Here is a 16,817-nt window from a genome sequence, read left to right as displayed (position 1 = left end):
TGATTTTGATGAGGCCAATCACATACAGTACAGGTGTTCAGTCAAAAGGGAAGGAGTGTGTTTGCGTGTTCTTTGTGCCAGTAAGGAGGTAGTATAATGCCATGTTTTGCACCAGCTGCAGGTGTGAAGACATTAGTGTTCAATACTTGTGAATAGGGAATTGCAATAATCTAATCGTGATGATATAAAGGCATGTTGCCATCTCCAACCTTCTAGGTGGGAGATAAAAAACTCTTGGCTAGAAGTTGTAATTGAATGTTACAACTTTTAAAGTTGTCAAACTACTTTTAACAACAGATTTTTACAGGAACTGTTTATCAAAAGGTGAAGGAAAGGTACTTTCAAAGTGACACCAAGATCTTTCTTTTTAACTGCTGAAGTGAGTCACTGGCAAAATCTGGCGTTGACTGTGAGGAGCAGAGATTTGCCCGTCAAATAGTAATATTGTGCTTGGCGAAAAGTCTTAGGAGCAGCATGTACTGTAGGAAAGAGAACACACACACACACACACACACGCGCCATGTTCGCATCATGTACAGTACCAACCTTGAGGTGGACCATCTGTCTCCTGGCCTGGATCTGCTGTTCTCTGTCTATATTGTCTTTGTCGTCCTGGTCGTCCTGCTGCCTGGTGGGGAGTGGAGGAGGGCCTGACTGAAGGCAGCTGGCTGCTCTCTCCCTATCCTGTCTCTCCCTCTCCCTGTGGGGGACATACCGCACACACACACACACACACACACACACACACACACACACACACACACGCGTCGTGACATGGTTACACATGCGTGCACACTGCCTTGGTCCCATTAACCCGTTTGGGGCGGGAACCCCTGTTGGTGTTTATAGCATGCTTTAGCTGTTGAAAAATAGCAGATCTACAAGCTCATAGCGCGGCACCGAGTGCCGTGCTACGAGCTTGTAGGTCTGCTATTTTTGAAAAATCGTGAAAATGCGGCACAAATCATTGAATATATATTTTCAGAGCGAACGTTTTTAACTCAAATCTTTGCTTCTGGGAGGGTCCCTGAAACAACATATTTTCAGATGAGGGTCGACGGCCAATTACATACATTTTTGGGGATCCTTCACAGGAAAATGTATGAGAACGACTGACATAGAAACATGGATTTTTAAAGAAAAGGATTTAGAAAACATTCGTAGAATCGTCGTCAGATCAAAATGGGTTAAACGCATGAACCCTATTGTCGCTATTCTGGGCATGTCATACCAGGCGAAAACACAAGATCTAAGTACCAATTAACCCTTCCTTCCGCAGGTTGTGAGAACAACTTCTATTATTGTCACGTTTAAAACATTTACAACAAGCTAGTGAATCCGGTTTGGTTTGACATTGGGCCAGTGACCTCAATGTCACTGCGCTAATTGGCCCTCCCCCAGATCATTACAATCACCTTAACCAAAACCAATTCCTAAACGTACCGGTACCAACCTGGCAACCTCTAACCTAATGCCTATTACTCAACAATGTAACGTTGCCACATTGGCCACTGGAATGGTTCGGGTTAAATTCTCTTGGCACTAGTGCCAAGTTGGCAGTTTGTATTCTGCTCATCATAAAACATACTACTCTAACCCATTTTGGGTGGGAAACTGGGAACCCCTTTTGGTGTTAGCATTATGTTATGCTTTAGCTATTGAAAAATAGCAGACCTACAAGCTCATAGCGCGCCACCGAGTGGCGCGCTACAAGCTTGTAGGTCTGCTATTTTTGAAAAATCGAAGAACGACTGACATAGAAACAGCTTTTTCAGAAAACTGTCAGGATGTAGAAGACATTTTTAGAATCTGATCTCAGGTCATTTTTAGAATCTGATCTCAGGTCATTTTTAGAATCTGATCTCGGGTCATTTTTAGAATCTGATCTCAGGTCATTTTTAGAATCTGATCTCAGGTCATTTTTAGAATCTGATCTCAGGTAATTTTTTAGAATCTGATCTCAGGTCATTTTTAGAATCTGATCTCAGGTCATTTTTAGAATCTGATCTCAGGTCATTTTTAGAATCTGATCTCAGGTCATTTTTAGAATCTGATCTCAGGTCATTTTTAGAATCTGATCTCAGGTCATTTTTAGAATCTGATCTCAGGTCATTTTTAGAATCTGATCTCAGGTCATTTCTAGAATCTGATCTCAGGTCATTTTTAGAATCTGATCTCAGGTCATTTTTAGAATCTGATCTCAGGTCATTTTTAGAATCTGATCTCAGGTCATTTTTTAGAATCTGATCTCAGGTCATTTTTTAGAATCTGATCTCAGGTCATTTTTAGAATCTGATCTCAGGTCATTTTTTGAAGCAATCAGTGGCACAGGGACAGGCTACAGTTAGTGATTGGATGGGAGTGATTTGAGTGATTGGCGGGGTCTCATGCACCCCCCCATATCCCATTTTGGGCGGGAACCCCTTTTGGTGTTTTAACTAAGCATTATGTTATACTTTAGCTATTGAAAAATAGCAGATCTACAAGCTCATAGCGCGCCACAGAGTGGCGCGCTACGAGCTTGTAGGTCTGCTATTTTTGAAAAATCGTAAAAATGCGGCACAAATCTTTGAATATATATATTCTTTCAGAGCGAATGTTTTTTTATAATTTCGACGTCAGGCCTAAATGGGATATACATAGTAAGTAGCCTTGCCGAGCCATGAGGCCCATAGGGCAGGAGCCTATCTCCTGTTTCTGTAGCGTGAGGCAGCTTGATGTACAAGTACACCCCCTGGACATGACGCTAGTATGTCGCAGGGACTTACCCCCAATCCGACCCTTGATGCTGAGTGTCAAGCAGGGAGGCACTGGGTCCCATTTTTAGAGTCTTTGGTATGACCCGGCCGGGGATCGAACCCCGACCTCCCAGTCACAGGGCGGACACTCTAACCACAAGGCCACTGAGCTGATGGGATATACATACCTTTGTCTAACCTTCTGTTCCAGGCCTCTTTTCTCCTCCATCAGGCGACGGAGTCTCACCGTCTCCTGCTGCACCATCTCCTCTTGCCTGTGCGCCTCCTGTTTCCCCCGTGCCTCCTCCGCCCGCTCTCTGCGTTTGGCCTCCTCTCTGGCCTCCCGCCGGGCGTCCCTCTCCCTCTGCTGCCTCTCCCTTTCAGCGTCCCGCTGGGCCCTGTTCTCACGCACCTTTAGTCCAATCAGAAACAGTTAGTGTGATTGAGCGCAAAAGCTTCGGACCCCATGTGGGGGCTTCAAGTTGCTTCAAAAGCCTCCCAAAATAGGATTCTAGGGTTCATGTGGTTTTAATTTAACTCTGTAAGTGTAACAATTAACTATATTGATAATTTAAAAATGTATATTTTTGGGGATTTTTCTGACTTTATTTAGATGGTACCAGTGGAGAGAGAGAGCGAGGAAACAGCGAGAGAGTCGAGGAATGACATGCAGCTAATCCGCCACCGGGCTCTGAAATTGAACCTGGGACACACTGTCAGGCATCAACGTCTATGTGGTACGCGCCTTAACCCATTTTGGGCGGGAACCCCTTTTGGTGTTAGCATTATGTTATGCTTTAGCTATTGAAAAATAGCAGATCTACAAGCTCATAGCGCGCCACCGAGTGGCGCGCTACGAGCTTGTAGGTCTGCTATTTTTGAAAAATCGAAGAACGACTGACATAGAAACATAGCTTTTTCAGAAAACTGTCAGGATGTATACATTTTTAGAATCTGATCTCAGGTCAAAATGGGCCCCACTCCTATACCTATCATTGTGATGAGGTACCTGTCTGTGTCGCGCCTCCATGGCCATTGTCGGGTCCCTGATTTTCTTCCTCTTCTTCCGTTCGGTGTCCAGCGCCATGTCCTCAGCTACCCCAGAGTCCAACACTTCTAGCTCCATCAGGTCTCGTAGGAAGCTACTGACCGCACAGTCCTCCTCCTCCTCAGCCAGGTGGTTGTACATTTCTGAGTGTGAGTTATTTGTATTAGTGACAGTGAGTGAGAAAGTGAAAGAGCTTCTGAGACATTCAATCTTTATATTAGTACTGTCTGGCGCTTAGGCCAGTGTTTACAGTGAGTGGCAAACAGCATATACAGTAGGTAATCCATAAGAATTAAAGGACGACTTCACCCATTTTCAATCTATCTTCATATAATTGGTCCTCACTAATTCTCATGATGATATGGTACACAGACCGAGTTGGACAAAAATCGTACCATACCGTATGGTATGGCTATTTCAGGCTATATGAAGATAGCCTGAAAAAGGGTGAAGTCGTTCTTTAACCCATTTTGGTGTTAGCATTATGTTATGCTTTAGCTATTGAAAAATAGCAGATCTACAAGCTCATAGCGCGCCACCGAGTGGCGCGCTACGAGCTTGTAGGTCTGCTATTTTTGAAAAATCGAAGAACGACTGACATAGAAACATAGCTTTTTCAGAAAACTGTCAGGATTTTTTTGAATCTGATCTCAGGTCAGAATGGGTTAATATAATGATTACTAGACATATACTGTACGTATTATTAGACGTATTATGCGACTGAAATATATTTTCTGCACCACCTGTGAGAGTACAGACAGTACCATCTCTGTACATTCTCGATAATGATGTCACATTTGTCAAGGATAATAGAAAAAATCACACCCGTGTGAACTGAGTGGTGTAAGGTCTTATATAGACTGATCAGCTGTGGTCTGACGTAATGTCTGACGTAATGAAATCACACCCGTGTGAACTGAGTGACCATAGCAACCATGCTAATTTTTGTTGAGTGGTGTAAACCACTCCTACAACTGGCTTTGTTTGTGCAGAAAAAATGAGCATGGTTGCTATGTTCACCCTGTTCACCCGGGTGTGATTTCATTACCAACTGGCTTTGTTTGTGCAGAAAAAATGAGCATGGTTGCTATGTTCACCCTGTTCACCCGGGTGTGATTTCATTACGTCAGACATGATTTCATTACGTCAGACAGACCTTACACCACTCAGTTCACACGGGTGTGATTTTTTTGGTACGAACAAACACGTGGACACGTGGACACGTAAACTAACAAAGCCAGTTGTAGGAGTGGTTTACACCACTCTAAATAGCTGGGCAGGGTTTAGTGGGGGTAAGGTGTTCTCCTTCACTGCCTACTGTACCATTAAAGTTGCTGTAGTCCAGGGCAGTAGTGGGAGCCCTGTCGAGGGCATCACCAGGACCGCTCGTCTCAGTGGAGCCCATCAGGTGCTCCTCATCCTCCCCCACCTCCAGCTCAGTGGAGCCCATCAGGTGCTCCTCATCCTCCCCCACCTCCAGCTCCAGACGCAATTTACTGTTCATCCAATCACTGAGAAGAGCCTGAGCTACAGGACAAAAGGAAAAACTCGAACATCAGCAGGTCAATGGGTGCACCTTCCTTCATAAGCTAAATTGCTATTCTCTGTGGATAATACACTCGTCTGTCTCCAGGGGAATTACTGTCAGCATTTGTATCGGTTGACCTACCTTCACTGTAAGCGCTGTCGTGATCTTGTAATTGGTCAGTGCGTTGTAACGCCACCATATGGCTGCTAATTCCAGACTTCTTGGGATGAAATACTTCAGACACTGCAAACTCAGAAGCCATCTCCACACGCTGAGGGCAAAGACGATTCATCAGTGTGGAGTGAAACTGGACACAAACAAAATACACATATCTTTTTTTGTCAAATAGGTTTTTATTGAACAAATTATAAATGATTACACAAACATTAGGATATGAAATACATTTTTCTTTTATAGAAAACAAAAAATGAAAGAAAAAAAATAATACAAAGACAAAAAAGAGAAAGAAATCCCACCCATACTGCTCAGTGACACAGTGATACTATAGAATAAGATGATAGAAAGCTCATGGAAAACATCTGAAAAGAAAATGGCGTACAGTCAACCACATCAATGGTATCCTGTCTATTAATTGACACGTATTGACCATATTTACACTAATGCCAGCGAGCTCTGCTGCCCTTTGGATTTAGCGATCACAATAGCTAGAAAAAGCGAAGCGTTTAAAAGGCTGGGCCAGCCAAGGATGGTGTTTCACAGATCATATATGAATCCTTTTGAGAAATTAAGTTTATAATCCCTATTCTGGGCATTTTTACATTCAGTAAAAATAGTGTTAGTGAGTGAAGAGAGAAAAAATCACACCCGTGTGAACTGAGTGGTGTAAGGTCTAATATAGACTGATCAGCTGTGGTCTGACATAATGTCTGACGTAATGAAATCACACCCGTGTGAACTGGGTGACCGTAGCAACCATGCTCATTTTTTTGGCACAGACAGACACGTAAACTAACAAAGCCAGTCGTAGGAGTGGTTTACACCACTCAAAAAGGAGGGGGACCATAGACCTATGGGGGACCATAGACCTATGGGGGACCACGGTCAATAAAGTATAGGGTTTAACCCTGTCAGGATGTCTTCTACATCCTGACAGTTTTCTGAAAAACCTATGTTTCTATGTCAGTCGTTCTTTGATTTTTCAAAAATAGCAGACCTACAAGCTCGTAGCGCGCCACTCGGTGGCGCGCTACGAGCTTGTAGATCTGCTATTTTTCAATAGCTAAAGCATAACATAATGCTAACACCAAAAGGGGTTCCCACCTAGAATGGGTTAAGTAATGATCAGTGGAGCAGAGTATGTACTGTGAACCTCTACGCTCCCAAGATACTGGAAAACTCACAGTCACACATACCACAATAAAATAACGGTTGGGGGCAGAGCATTCACACAGCGTGCCCCCTGTCTCTGGAATGCTGTCCCACAAACAGTAAGAGATGCCAACTGAACTCACTAGACCTTTTTAAATCTAGACTTATAGCCCATGTTTTCTCCCTGCATTATGGTCCCCCCTAGAAATCACTATATTCACCGTGGTTTCAAAACCCTATATGCTATTTTAATAGATTTTCTGAACGCATTTTTAACTGTGTCCTAACGTATGGTACTTATGTCATCCATGTGTACGTATTATGCTTGTTATTGTGTTATTGTATTTTCTGCTTTTTGCTGTGTATTGTTGTGAAGTGCACAGAGACCCCTTGGTTGCACTATAAATACAAATAAACTAAACTAAACTAAACTGAATGAAACGGATGTTGCACTTTTTAATGTTCTTAGAAAAGTTATAGATTGTTGCAGATAAACACGCTCCAACAAACAAACACATTTGTCCCTTGTTCCCGTGAGGTATTACTGCTCACTGGGATGAAATGAAACCTTTAGAAATACAACTTTAGAAGTAAACAAATTAATCAAGTAAGCAAAGTTGCTTACTTGATTAATTTGTTTACTCACGGGACAGTGCACGTTAAACATTCAATACAATTGATTGACTCTATTCACTGGAGCAAATACTGTGCACAAAAAAAAGAATAGACAAAAAAATATCTCAATATCAAAACAAGAATGATCAACTAATATAATTATGTGGAATACATACATATTGTCTGATCAAAAGCACAATTTTAAGGTTGTCTTAACCGAAATGAATAAATTATGTAACACTTCTGTTGTGAGTAAAAGGTTATTAACATTTTGGCATCAGAATCATTATCTTATGCTATCTTGACTGTATATTAGTTACAACTACACACCACACTACACTGGCTCCCTATTAAAGCCAGAATTGATTTTTAAAATACTTTTAATTACTTTTAAAGCTCTACATGGGCTGTCCCCGCTGTATATTATCGACCTACTACCTCCTAAAACCAATGTCAGACCTCTCAGATCCTCCAACAAAGGTCTGCTAGAAATACCCGCGTCCAAGTTGAAAACGAAGGGTGACCGGGCTTTCGCTGTGGTAGCTCCTACCCTATGGAATGCCTTGCCCCTGGCATTGAAGAATGCCTTGCCTCTGGCACTGAAAAATGCTGAATCAGTTGACTGTTTTAAGAGACTCCTAAAGACTCATTTATTCCGTAAATATTTCTCCCATGTACTTTTGACCTGATTCATTTTATAGCCCTGTGTCTTTGTTCTGCCTTGTTTGTTTTTGTTCTGCTCATTTATATTGTCACAACTGAATTTGTTCAGTGTTTTCTGTGCTTCTATTTGTTTTTACTGTGTCAATTGTTCAGCACCTTGTAGCTTTGCTTCGAAAGGTGCTTTATAAATAAAATGTACGTACTTACTTACAATGATTATAGTAACTGTTGCAGAACCAGTATGCCACACTTTTTATGTTGGCCCATATATTATAGTAACGTGTTTTCACTTTTCCACTTTTGGGCAAATCCGGATTTTGGATGAGAGATATGTGGAATGTAAAAACAAATCAGGAGGGGCCTCGCAACTCACTTTAACCCATTCAGGCCTGACGTCGAAATTAAAAAAAAAAAGTTTTCTAAATCATGACAATTTTCGGAAAGATTTGAGGCACATTTTAACGATTTTTCAAAAATAGCAGACCTACAAGTTCATAGCGCGCCACCGAGCTTGTAGATCTGCTATTTTTCAATAGCTAAATTATAACAATGTTTAAAACACCAAAAGTGGTTCCCGCCCCAAAATGGGTTAATGGTTAATGTGGTTAAACGCTAACGTGACATGGATGCGTTCCAGGTCTCAATGGATTAAGATGCTCCAAGGTTTCATTCAAAGACACAGCATGCAAAAAAACAATACAACGCTTCGACCGTGAGGTCTTTGTCAAGTATACAGTATACGGTATACCTCACGGGTCGAAACAGATTATCTTTTGAATAAAACTTTAGAGCAAATTGAAGTGAGTCGCCTTTTTCTACGTTGTCTGTTTTAACAGTTTGGCGCAGCACCAAGGATGAAGGATGTGCATTACACATCTTATTTTGAATGTAAAAAAATCACACCCGTGTGAACTGAGTGGTGTAAGGTCTTATATAGCCTGATCAGCTGTGGTCTGACGTAATGTCTGACGTAATGAAATCACACCCGTGTGAACTGGGTGACCGTAGCAACCATGCTCATTTTTTGAGCACAGACAGACAGACACGTAAACTAACAAAGCCAGTCGTAGGAGTGGTTTACACCACTCAAAAATTGAACATTGGGGCGCCCACTGGCGCATGCCACATATACTGTAGGCTTTGGCCTGACAGGCAGCGTGCCGCGTGTTCCGAGTCCCGCTCATGACGACCTTTGCTGCATGTCTCTCCCCTTATCTCTTCCCTGTCCATCTTCACTTGATACTATCAATAAAAGGCAGAAAAAGCCAAAATAAAAAGAATCGAACATTTAATTAGAGCCTTTCTCTAAAGAGCTTTATACGTACAAGCTCTTTAGCTGCCTCACGCTACAGAAACAGGAGATAGGCTCCAACTTGAAATGCTAGCTACAAACAGAGGGTTCACAGCACATGGAGGTGACGGATGGCAAATGGGCTGAAGCGGTGTTCATCACATGCTTTTATACTGGCTGGCTGATTAGGAGATGAGGCCCCGGTGTGCCTTCAAACACCAAGCCACTCCTCCAATCTCCACTCGACGGCCCTCCAAACCCCATATAGGGCAGGGGTTCTCAACGTTTTTGGCCGGGGACCCCCGGAAATGCTTTGGCAACGTCTCGGGACCCCCGCCCCGCCCCCTCCCGACCCCCAATATAAATTGACTGCTACAATAACCTTAAACCATTTTGGGCGGGAACCCCTTTTGGTGTTTTAAGCATTGTTATAATTTAGCTATTTAAAAATAGCAGATCTACAAGCTCGTAGCGCGCCACCGAGTGGCGCGCTACGAGCTTGTAGGTTTTTTTTTTTTTTTTGGAAAATAATTTGGGGACCCCCTAAAATAATTTGGCGACCCCCTGAGGGGTCGCGACCCACGGGTTGAGAACCCCTGATATAGGGCACATAAATCAGAAAAATCACTCAAGAGGGTTAACACTATATGAGGCAACATAGGGCTGTAATAGATGCCCTAAAGGGGCGAGGTCGCGCTGAAACAACAGCGCTTCTTAATACGGCACAGTTAAGAAGCAGAGTTAAACTATTATTAATCTGGTGTCCGTGAGGTCAGATGTAGAGTTGCTGGCCGCGGCTCCATATTATAAGCAGATCTGAGACAGACAAGCTCCTGCTGGAGGCCCCGAAGTCCAAACTGAGACTTAGGGGAGATCGTGCATTTTCTGTGGCTGCCCCTAAACTTTGGAATGAACTCCCCCCTCTCTGTGAAACTGTCCCCCTCTATCCCTATCTTTAAATCCCGTCTTAAAACACTTTTTTATTCCCAAGCTTTTAACCCAGAGTGAGTTCTTTTTTGTTTTACTGTTTTTTTCCACCCTGTTGTATATTTGTATCTCTATAATATGTTTTTTATCTTTGACGATTTTGTGCACCTTTATTGGTGTTTTTGTTACATCATGTAAAGCAGGGGTTCTCAACGTTTTTGGCCGGGGACCCCCGGAAATGCTTTGGCAATGTCTCGGGACCCCCGCCCCGCCCCCTCCCGACCCCCAATATAAATTGACTGCTACAATAACCTTAAACCATTTTGGGCGGGAACCCCTTTTGATGTTTTAAGCATTGTTATAATTTAGCTATGGAAAAATAGCAGATCTACAAGCTCATAGCACGCCACCGAGTGGCGCGCTACGAGCTTATAGGTCTGCTATTTTTGAAAAAAAGTGAAAATAAAATTTAAAAATAAATCTTTTTTTTTTTTTTTTTTTTTTAAATAATTTGTGGACCCCCTAAAATACTTTGGCGACCCCCCGAGGGGTCGCGACCCACGGGTTGAGAACCCCTGATGTAAAGCACTTTGGTCAACTCTGTTGTTTTTAAATGTGCTCCATAAATAAAGTTGGATTGGATTGGATCTTAGGTGATGATCCAGTCTTCTTCATGTATGGCCTTTCCATGGTTTGATATGAGGTCAGTGTCGCAATCTTTACGACACTGACCAGAGAGATTCACGTGACGCTGCTGCTTGACGGTGCTTGACCGTGGTAAGGTTTTTCTCCAGTGTGGAGACGCAGGTATTTCTTTACACTAGAGTACCTACCTGTAACTGGGCGAAACTCTTCTCACACTGTTTACAGTGGTATGGTTTTTCTCCAGTGTGGAGACACAGGTGAGTCTTAAGACTACCTAACCGACTGAAACTCTTCTCACACTGTTTACAGTGGTAAGGTGTTTCTCCAGTGTGGAGACGCAGGTGAGTCTTAAGATTCCATAACTGATTGAAACTCTTGTCACACTGTTTACAGTGATATGGTTTTTCTCCAGTGTGGTGACGCAGGTGTGCCTGTAGATGATTCGACTGATTGAAACTCTTGTTGCACTGTTTACAGAGGTATGGTCTTTCTCCAGTGTGGAGACGCAGGTGTTTATTTAGATCCCTTGAGTGGGTGAAACTCTTGTCACACTGTTTACAGTGGTATGGTTTTTCTCCAGTGTGGAGACGCTGGTGAGCCTTCAGTGAATCTAAAACGGCAAAACTCTTGTCACACTGTTTACACTGGTATGGCTTTTCTCCAGTGTGGAGACGCAGGTGTTTCTTAAGATTACATAACTGGTTGAAACTCTTCTCACACTGTTTACAGTGGTATGGTTTTTCTCCAGTGTGGAGAAGACGCAGGTGAGACTTAAGACCACCTAACTGGCTGAAACTCTTGTCACACTGTTGACAGTGGTATGGTTTTTCTCCAGTATGGAGACGTAGGTGAGTCTTAAGATTACTTGACTCACTGAAACTCTTGTCACACTGTTGACAGTGGTATGGTTTTTCTCCAGTGTGGATACGCAGGTGAGTCTTAAGACTATCTAACCGGCTGAAACTCTTGTCACACTGTTGACAGTGGTATGGTTTTTCTCCAGTGTGGAGACGCAGGTGAGTCTTAAGACTACCTAACCGGCTGAAACTCTTGTCACACTGTTGACAGTGGTATGGTCTTTCTCCCGTATGAATACGCTGGTGTGACACCAGGTGACTGTTCCTAGTGAAACTCACGTCACACTGTTTGCAGGTGTATATTGTCTTTCCTGTGGGACTCGGCCAATGTGTCTTTACGTCTCCCGCCCGAGTTACATTCTTGGTAGACTGAGTTACATCCTTGGTAGACTGAGTTACATCCTTGGTAGACTGAGTTACATCCTTGGTAGACTGAGTTACATCCTTGGTAGACTGAGTTACATCCTTGGTAGACTGAGTTACATCCTTGGTAGACTGAGTTACATCCTTGGTAGACTGAGTTACATCCTTGGTAGACTGAGTTACATCCTTGGTAGACTGAGTTACATCCTTGGTAGACTGAGTTACATCCTTGGTAGACTGAGTTACATCCTTGGTAGACTGAGTTACATCCTTGGTAGACTGAGTTACATTCTTGGTAGACTGTCGATGACTGTCATACGTTGGTCCGTCCATGTCTCCATGTTTCTGGCTGGCTACGGGGCTGTTGATTGGCTGACAGGCTGCCGAGGGCATCTGTTCGTTCCTCGGCGTTTGGTGGTGGAGGTCGTCGTGGCTCCTCCTCTTCACGTGTTGATGGAGGAAGGTGGAGGCACCTGCAGATGGACACTCGGAGCACGAGACCTGAGTCTGGACGTATTGGGACTCACTCCTTCCTTCCATCATCAAATATATGATGCTCTCTACAGTAAATGGACTGTGATGGGGATGAGAGTTTTGGGTTCCTCTCCTCCCTCTTCTCTGTTCCTGTCTCTATCTTTGTCTCTCTTTTAGGTAAAGATCACACCCGTGTGAACTGAGTGGTGCAGTGACGTCACACACTAACCATAGCAACCATGCTAATTTTTTTGGTACGAACACGGGTACACGGGTACAAAGCCAGTTGTTGGAGTGGTTTGCACCACTCAAAAATCCCTTAGTGCAAAAGTCTATACGTCACAGTGAGATGAAGCAACAATCCATGTGAGTGGGTTGGTTGGAGTCTTTTATAACAGGGGAGGGCTGCTTCTTTTATACTGTTCAGGTTATCCTGTCAGAGTGATGTCGTCATTTCCATGTATGGATATCCAGTTGATGATGTCTGTATAGGTTTCAGCTCCATATATGGAGATCCAGGTGATATATGGAATATGTGATGTCAGACGTAGATGTGTAGTCAGCCCTTTTATGGAGATTCAGCCGATGATGTCAGTGTTGGTCACCCTCCATCCATATACAGTTGTGATGATAGTCAGCTCCATATATGGAGATCCATGTGTTGTACCAACTTCGTTCATTTGCAAGTGTGACTCGCATCGTGGAAACCACACTGGTTATCATGAGACTGAAACAATATGTCCATATATGGACATTCCCATATATGGGCTTAATATTGATGACACCGGATGACCTCACAACTTAAAACAAAACAACAACCAAACCGACATTGTTTTAGATTAAGTTTATTTGCGTGTCCATCAACCATGTTAAGGAGTGTGGTGTTGGTGTGTGTGTTTCTGCTCCTCGCTCTGAGCCATGGATCAGCCCAGGTGTGCCAGTGGGACCTCTCAGCAGACCAGGGTCTGGACCCCAGGTCCCTGGACTCGGGGGCTCGTTTCCTGGCCTTCGACGCCACCCGCGCCGCCGCCAACGACAGCGACGTGACCACCGCCTGTCAGCGGGCCTGCTGCGCAGACCCCCAGTGTGACCTCGCCCTGATTGGGACCCCCCAGGACGATGGCACCCCGCAGTGTGTGCTGGTGGGGGGCTGTAGCGGAGACCACTGTGTCCTCCAGCCCGACACACAGTTCCAGACTTACCGCAGAGCACTGCAGGACAACCATGTCCGCCCCGAGTCCCAGAGTGACGCCCTTGTGCCCCCCTCCGAGTCCCAGAGTGACGCCCTTGTGCCCCCCGCCGAGTCCCAGAGCGACGCCCTCGTGCCCCCCTCCGAGTCCCCGAGTGACAACGATGTCCCCAAATCCCAGGGTGACGGAGACGAGAAGAACGCCACCGCCAACACAGATCGTTGCCGCGCGCCAATGAAGGTGGGCGTGTGCCGCGCCGCCTTCCCCAAGTTCTACTACGACGTGGCCAATCAGAGCTGCCGCGAGTTCGTCTACGGAGGCTGCGGAGCCAATGGGAACAACTTTGAATCCCGGGAGGAGTGCGAGGCCGCCTGCAGCGGAGTCACAGGGAGTGTCATCGAGGAGGAGACCCCAGCGTCTGCAGACGTCTGGTCCAAAGCAGGACGCAGCATGGCCGTGGACCCCATCAGCTTAGAAATGTGGGAGAAGGCTGTAGAAGCAGAGGCCAGGGAGATGGTGGACCATGCAGAGGAACCCAAAACCACAGGTGTGACAGTGGATCAGAAGGTCTCTCTCCCAGAGATGTCCCAGGAGGACTTTGCAGATCGTTGCGAGGCGGCGCCAGAGGCGGGTCCGTGCCGCGCCTCCATGAAGCACTGGTTCTACAACGCCGGCGCCGGCGCCTGTCAATCATTCATCTTCGGCAACAAGAACAACTACGAGAACCAGGAGAGCTGCACGGCTACCTGCACAGTGACGGTGGTTCCCTCCTCCAGAAAGGTCCTACCCCCCCGAGAAGATGCTGACAACTATGCAGAGTTCTGCCTCAGTGCGTCAGACTCTGGCCCGTGCAGGGCCTACTTCCCTCAGTTCTACTTCCATGCAGACTCCGGGTCATGCCGACCCTTTGTGTACGGCGGTTGCCGCGGCAACAACAACCGCTACCTGACCTCAGAGGAGTGCATGGACCGCTGCGCCGCCGGGACCAAAGGTAACTTTGGCGAGCGAGGACAACCCAGGCCACGCACCAGAGGCACAGCAGCGTTCTTCCTGGTGGCCACCCTGGCGGTGATGTCTGCTCTGCTGCTGGCCGTCCTGGTGGTGATCACCCTGAGACGCTCCCGATACACCGCCCTGCCCCGCCGCGCCTCCACCGTCAGTGATAAGGAGGAGTTGATTCCGGAGTCAGATGAGCAGTCCTCCATGGAGTCTATCTCGGCTCCTGGGAGCCCCGTGTTGGGCAAGGCCTAAACTCCAACCCCCCTGACCCCCCCCCCCCCCCCCCCCTCCATTCACATGTTAGTCCTCTGACCAACTGTCTCAAAGAACGCCACAAACGATGTCCAGTTTACCCCATTTAGACCTGAGCCCGTATTCTACAAAATGTCTTCTGAATCCTGACATTATCTGTATTTGGCCGTTTTTTTTTCCTTCAAAAACAGCAGATCTACAAGCTCATAGCGCTATGAGCTTGTAGATCTGCTATTTTTCAACAGCTAAAGTTTTTTAGAATAATTGTTAAAGTGGTTAAAAGCTATGGCGACTTCGGGTCTAAATGAGTTCATGTTTTTCTTTTTTTTTTGCACACTAGAGGCACGAATATTTCACGACACCCGTTCCCATCGCAGATTCTGATGTCTTTTTGGGCACGAAGTAACCGCACGAAAAACGACGCCTGCGGTGTGCCAAATCTCCACGCTCACTAATGCGTCGCCGGTGCGTCGTGAGCTTGGAGATGGGCTATTTCTTTTTTACGCGAGACACCCTCGCACCGCAAAGTGTGAATCAGCCACGAGGGTGTGATTTGTGTGATCTGCCCGGACGTCTTGTGAATTTAATTTTAGGGAGGATTGGGTGATTTAGAATGTTGGCTTATTGTAAGTCGCTTTGGATAAAAGCGTCTGCTAAATGACTGTAATGATCCCGGACGAGCCCTCAATTATGTTACGACCTTATATGGAGTCTAGAGGCTTAATGAGTAACACAGACAGGTAACCGAAAATTATTTCTCACAAGTTGATGTTACATAAACTGATATCACTGTCAATATAAATAGGGAAAGCCTATATCGTCGGGGAGGCCAAGGCCAAAAAACTCCACCCTACCTGAAAATGAAAAGAGTTAAGGATCATTCATAGTCTGGATTTTCAGTGGTGAGCTGACCACCGGAGCTGAAATAACGTTGAGTGGTGGTGAGTAAAAACAGAGAGAAGGGCTGGGGCGGTGGCGGTGGTTTGCTCTTCACCGCGGCTTGTGACGTCATGTTGTAGGTCACCTCACCACCGAAAATCCAGACTATGAATAACGCTTTAAGATACAGCTCTCCAAACAAAAATGACAATCTAAGCTCCCTAACTAAATATAAACAAAGTCAAAAAAATTGATTCAATTAAATGGCAGCACACCCCTACCAAGCTTCCCTTAGTCTTTACTTTAAACACTCAGTATTAAAGTTACCTTATCAAGCACTCAGCAGCATAAGGCATGTGGCACACAGCCTACAGACTTGGAACACAGGGATGAAAATCCTGCCCTATGGGCCTCATGGCTACAGAAACAGGAGATAGGCCCCTGCCCTATGGGCCTCATGGCTACAGAAACAGGAGATAGGCCCCTGCCCTATGGGCCTCATGGCTACAGAAACAGGAGATAGGCTCCTGCCCTATGGGCCTCATGGCTACAGAAACAGGAGATAGGCTCCTGCCCTATGGGCCTCATGGCTACAGAAACAGGAGATAGGCTCCTGCCCTATGGGCCTCATGGCTACAGAAACAGGAGATAGGCTCCTGCCCTATGGGCCTCATGGCTACAGAAACAGGAGATAGGCTCCTGCCCTGCCCTGCCTCATGGCTACAGAAACAGCCCTGCCCTGCCCTGGCTATACTTACTTATTACTTTCTCTAAAGTTCTCAGTTCCGTGCATAAAGTGTGATGTGATGCCTCTTGGAACTATGACTGGTGGCCTTCTGTTGGCATTGTTTCTTTATTGTCTATGCACTGTGATCTGTTTGTTTCCATATGTATATCCTGATGACTGCTGTGCACAAAACAAATTTCCGAAAGGACAAATAAAGTATCTATCTATCTATCTATCTATCTATCTATCTATCTATCTATCTATCTATCTATCTATCTATCTATCTATCTAT

General features: G+C 45.2%; 2 protein-coding genes across 2 annotated transcripts in view; one reads left to right on the top strand and one right to left on the bottom strand.

The window, feature by feature from the left end:
* The window catches only part of ccdc191 (coiled-coil domain containing 191), a gene marked incomplete at its 5' end in the record, with an annotated part of 34,430 nt that overhangs the window by 16,284 nt on the left and 1,329 nt on the right, over positions 1-16,817 (bottom strand). The window contains 6 exons of the mRNA XM_079489286.1: positions 547-700; positions 2,927-3,150; positions 3,748-3,929; positions 5,110-5,215; positions 5,261-5,313; positions 5,456-5,585. Of these exons, the coding sequence (XP_079345412.1) occupies positions 547-700; positions 2,927-3,150; positions 3,748-3,929; positions 5,110-5,215; positions 5,261-5,313; positions 5,456-5,585 (849 nt within the window). The remainder of the gene's footprint in view (positions 1-546; positions 701-2,926; positions 3,151-3,747; positions 3,930-5,109; positions 5,216-5,260; positions 5,314-5,455; positions 5,586-16,817) is intronic.
* On the top strand, positions 13,278-15,500 carry LOC306913103 (uncharacterized protein). The gene has a single exon (XM_079489632.1). It carries the CDS (start codon positions 13,345-13,347, stop codon positions 14,917-14,919), a length of 1,575 nt encoding a protein of 524 aa, XP_079345758.1. The 5' UTR covers positions 13,278-13,344; the 3' UTR covers positions 14,920-15,500.

The sequence above is a fragment of the Electrona antarctica genome, assembly GCF_951216825.1.
Source record: "Electrona antarctica genome assembly, chromosome: 20".
Classification (NCBI taxonomy): Eukaryota; Metazoa; Chordata; class Actinopteri; order Myctophiformes; family Myctophidae; genus Electrona; species Electrona antarctica.
The sequence above is the reverse complement of the archived record's forward strand: the minus strand, read 5'-3'. Positions and strand labels throughout refer to the sequence as shown.

What these genes read in the sequence shown, in the direction of transcription:
- LOC306913103 (XM_079489632.1), top strand. Translation starts at nt 13,345, where the DNA reads ATGTTAAGGAGTGTGGTGTTGGTGTGTGTGTTTCTGCTCCTCGCTCTG.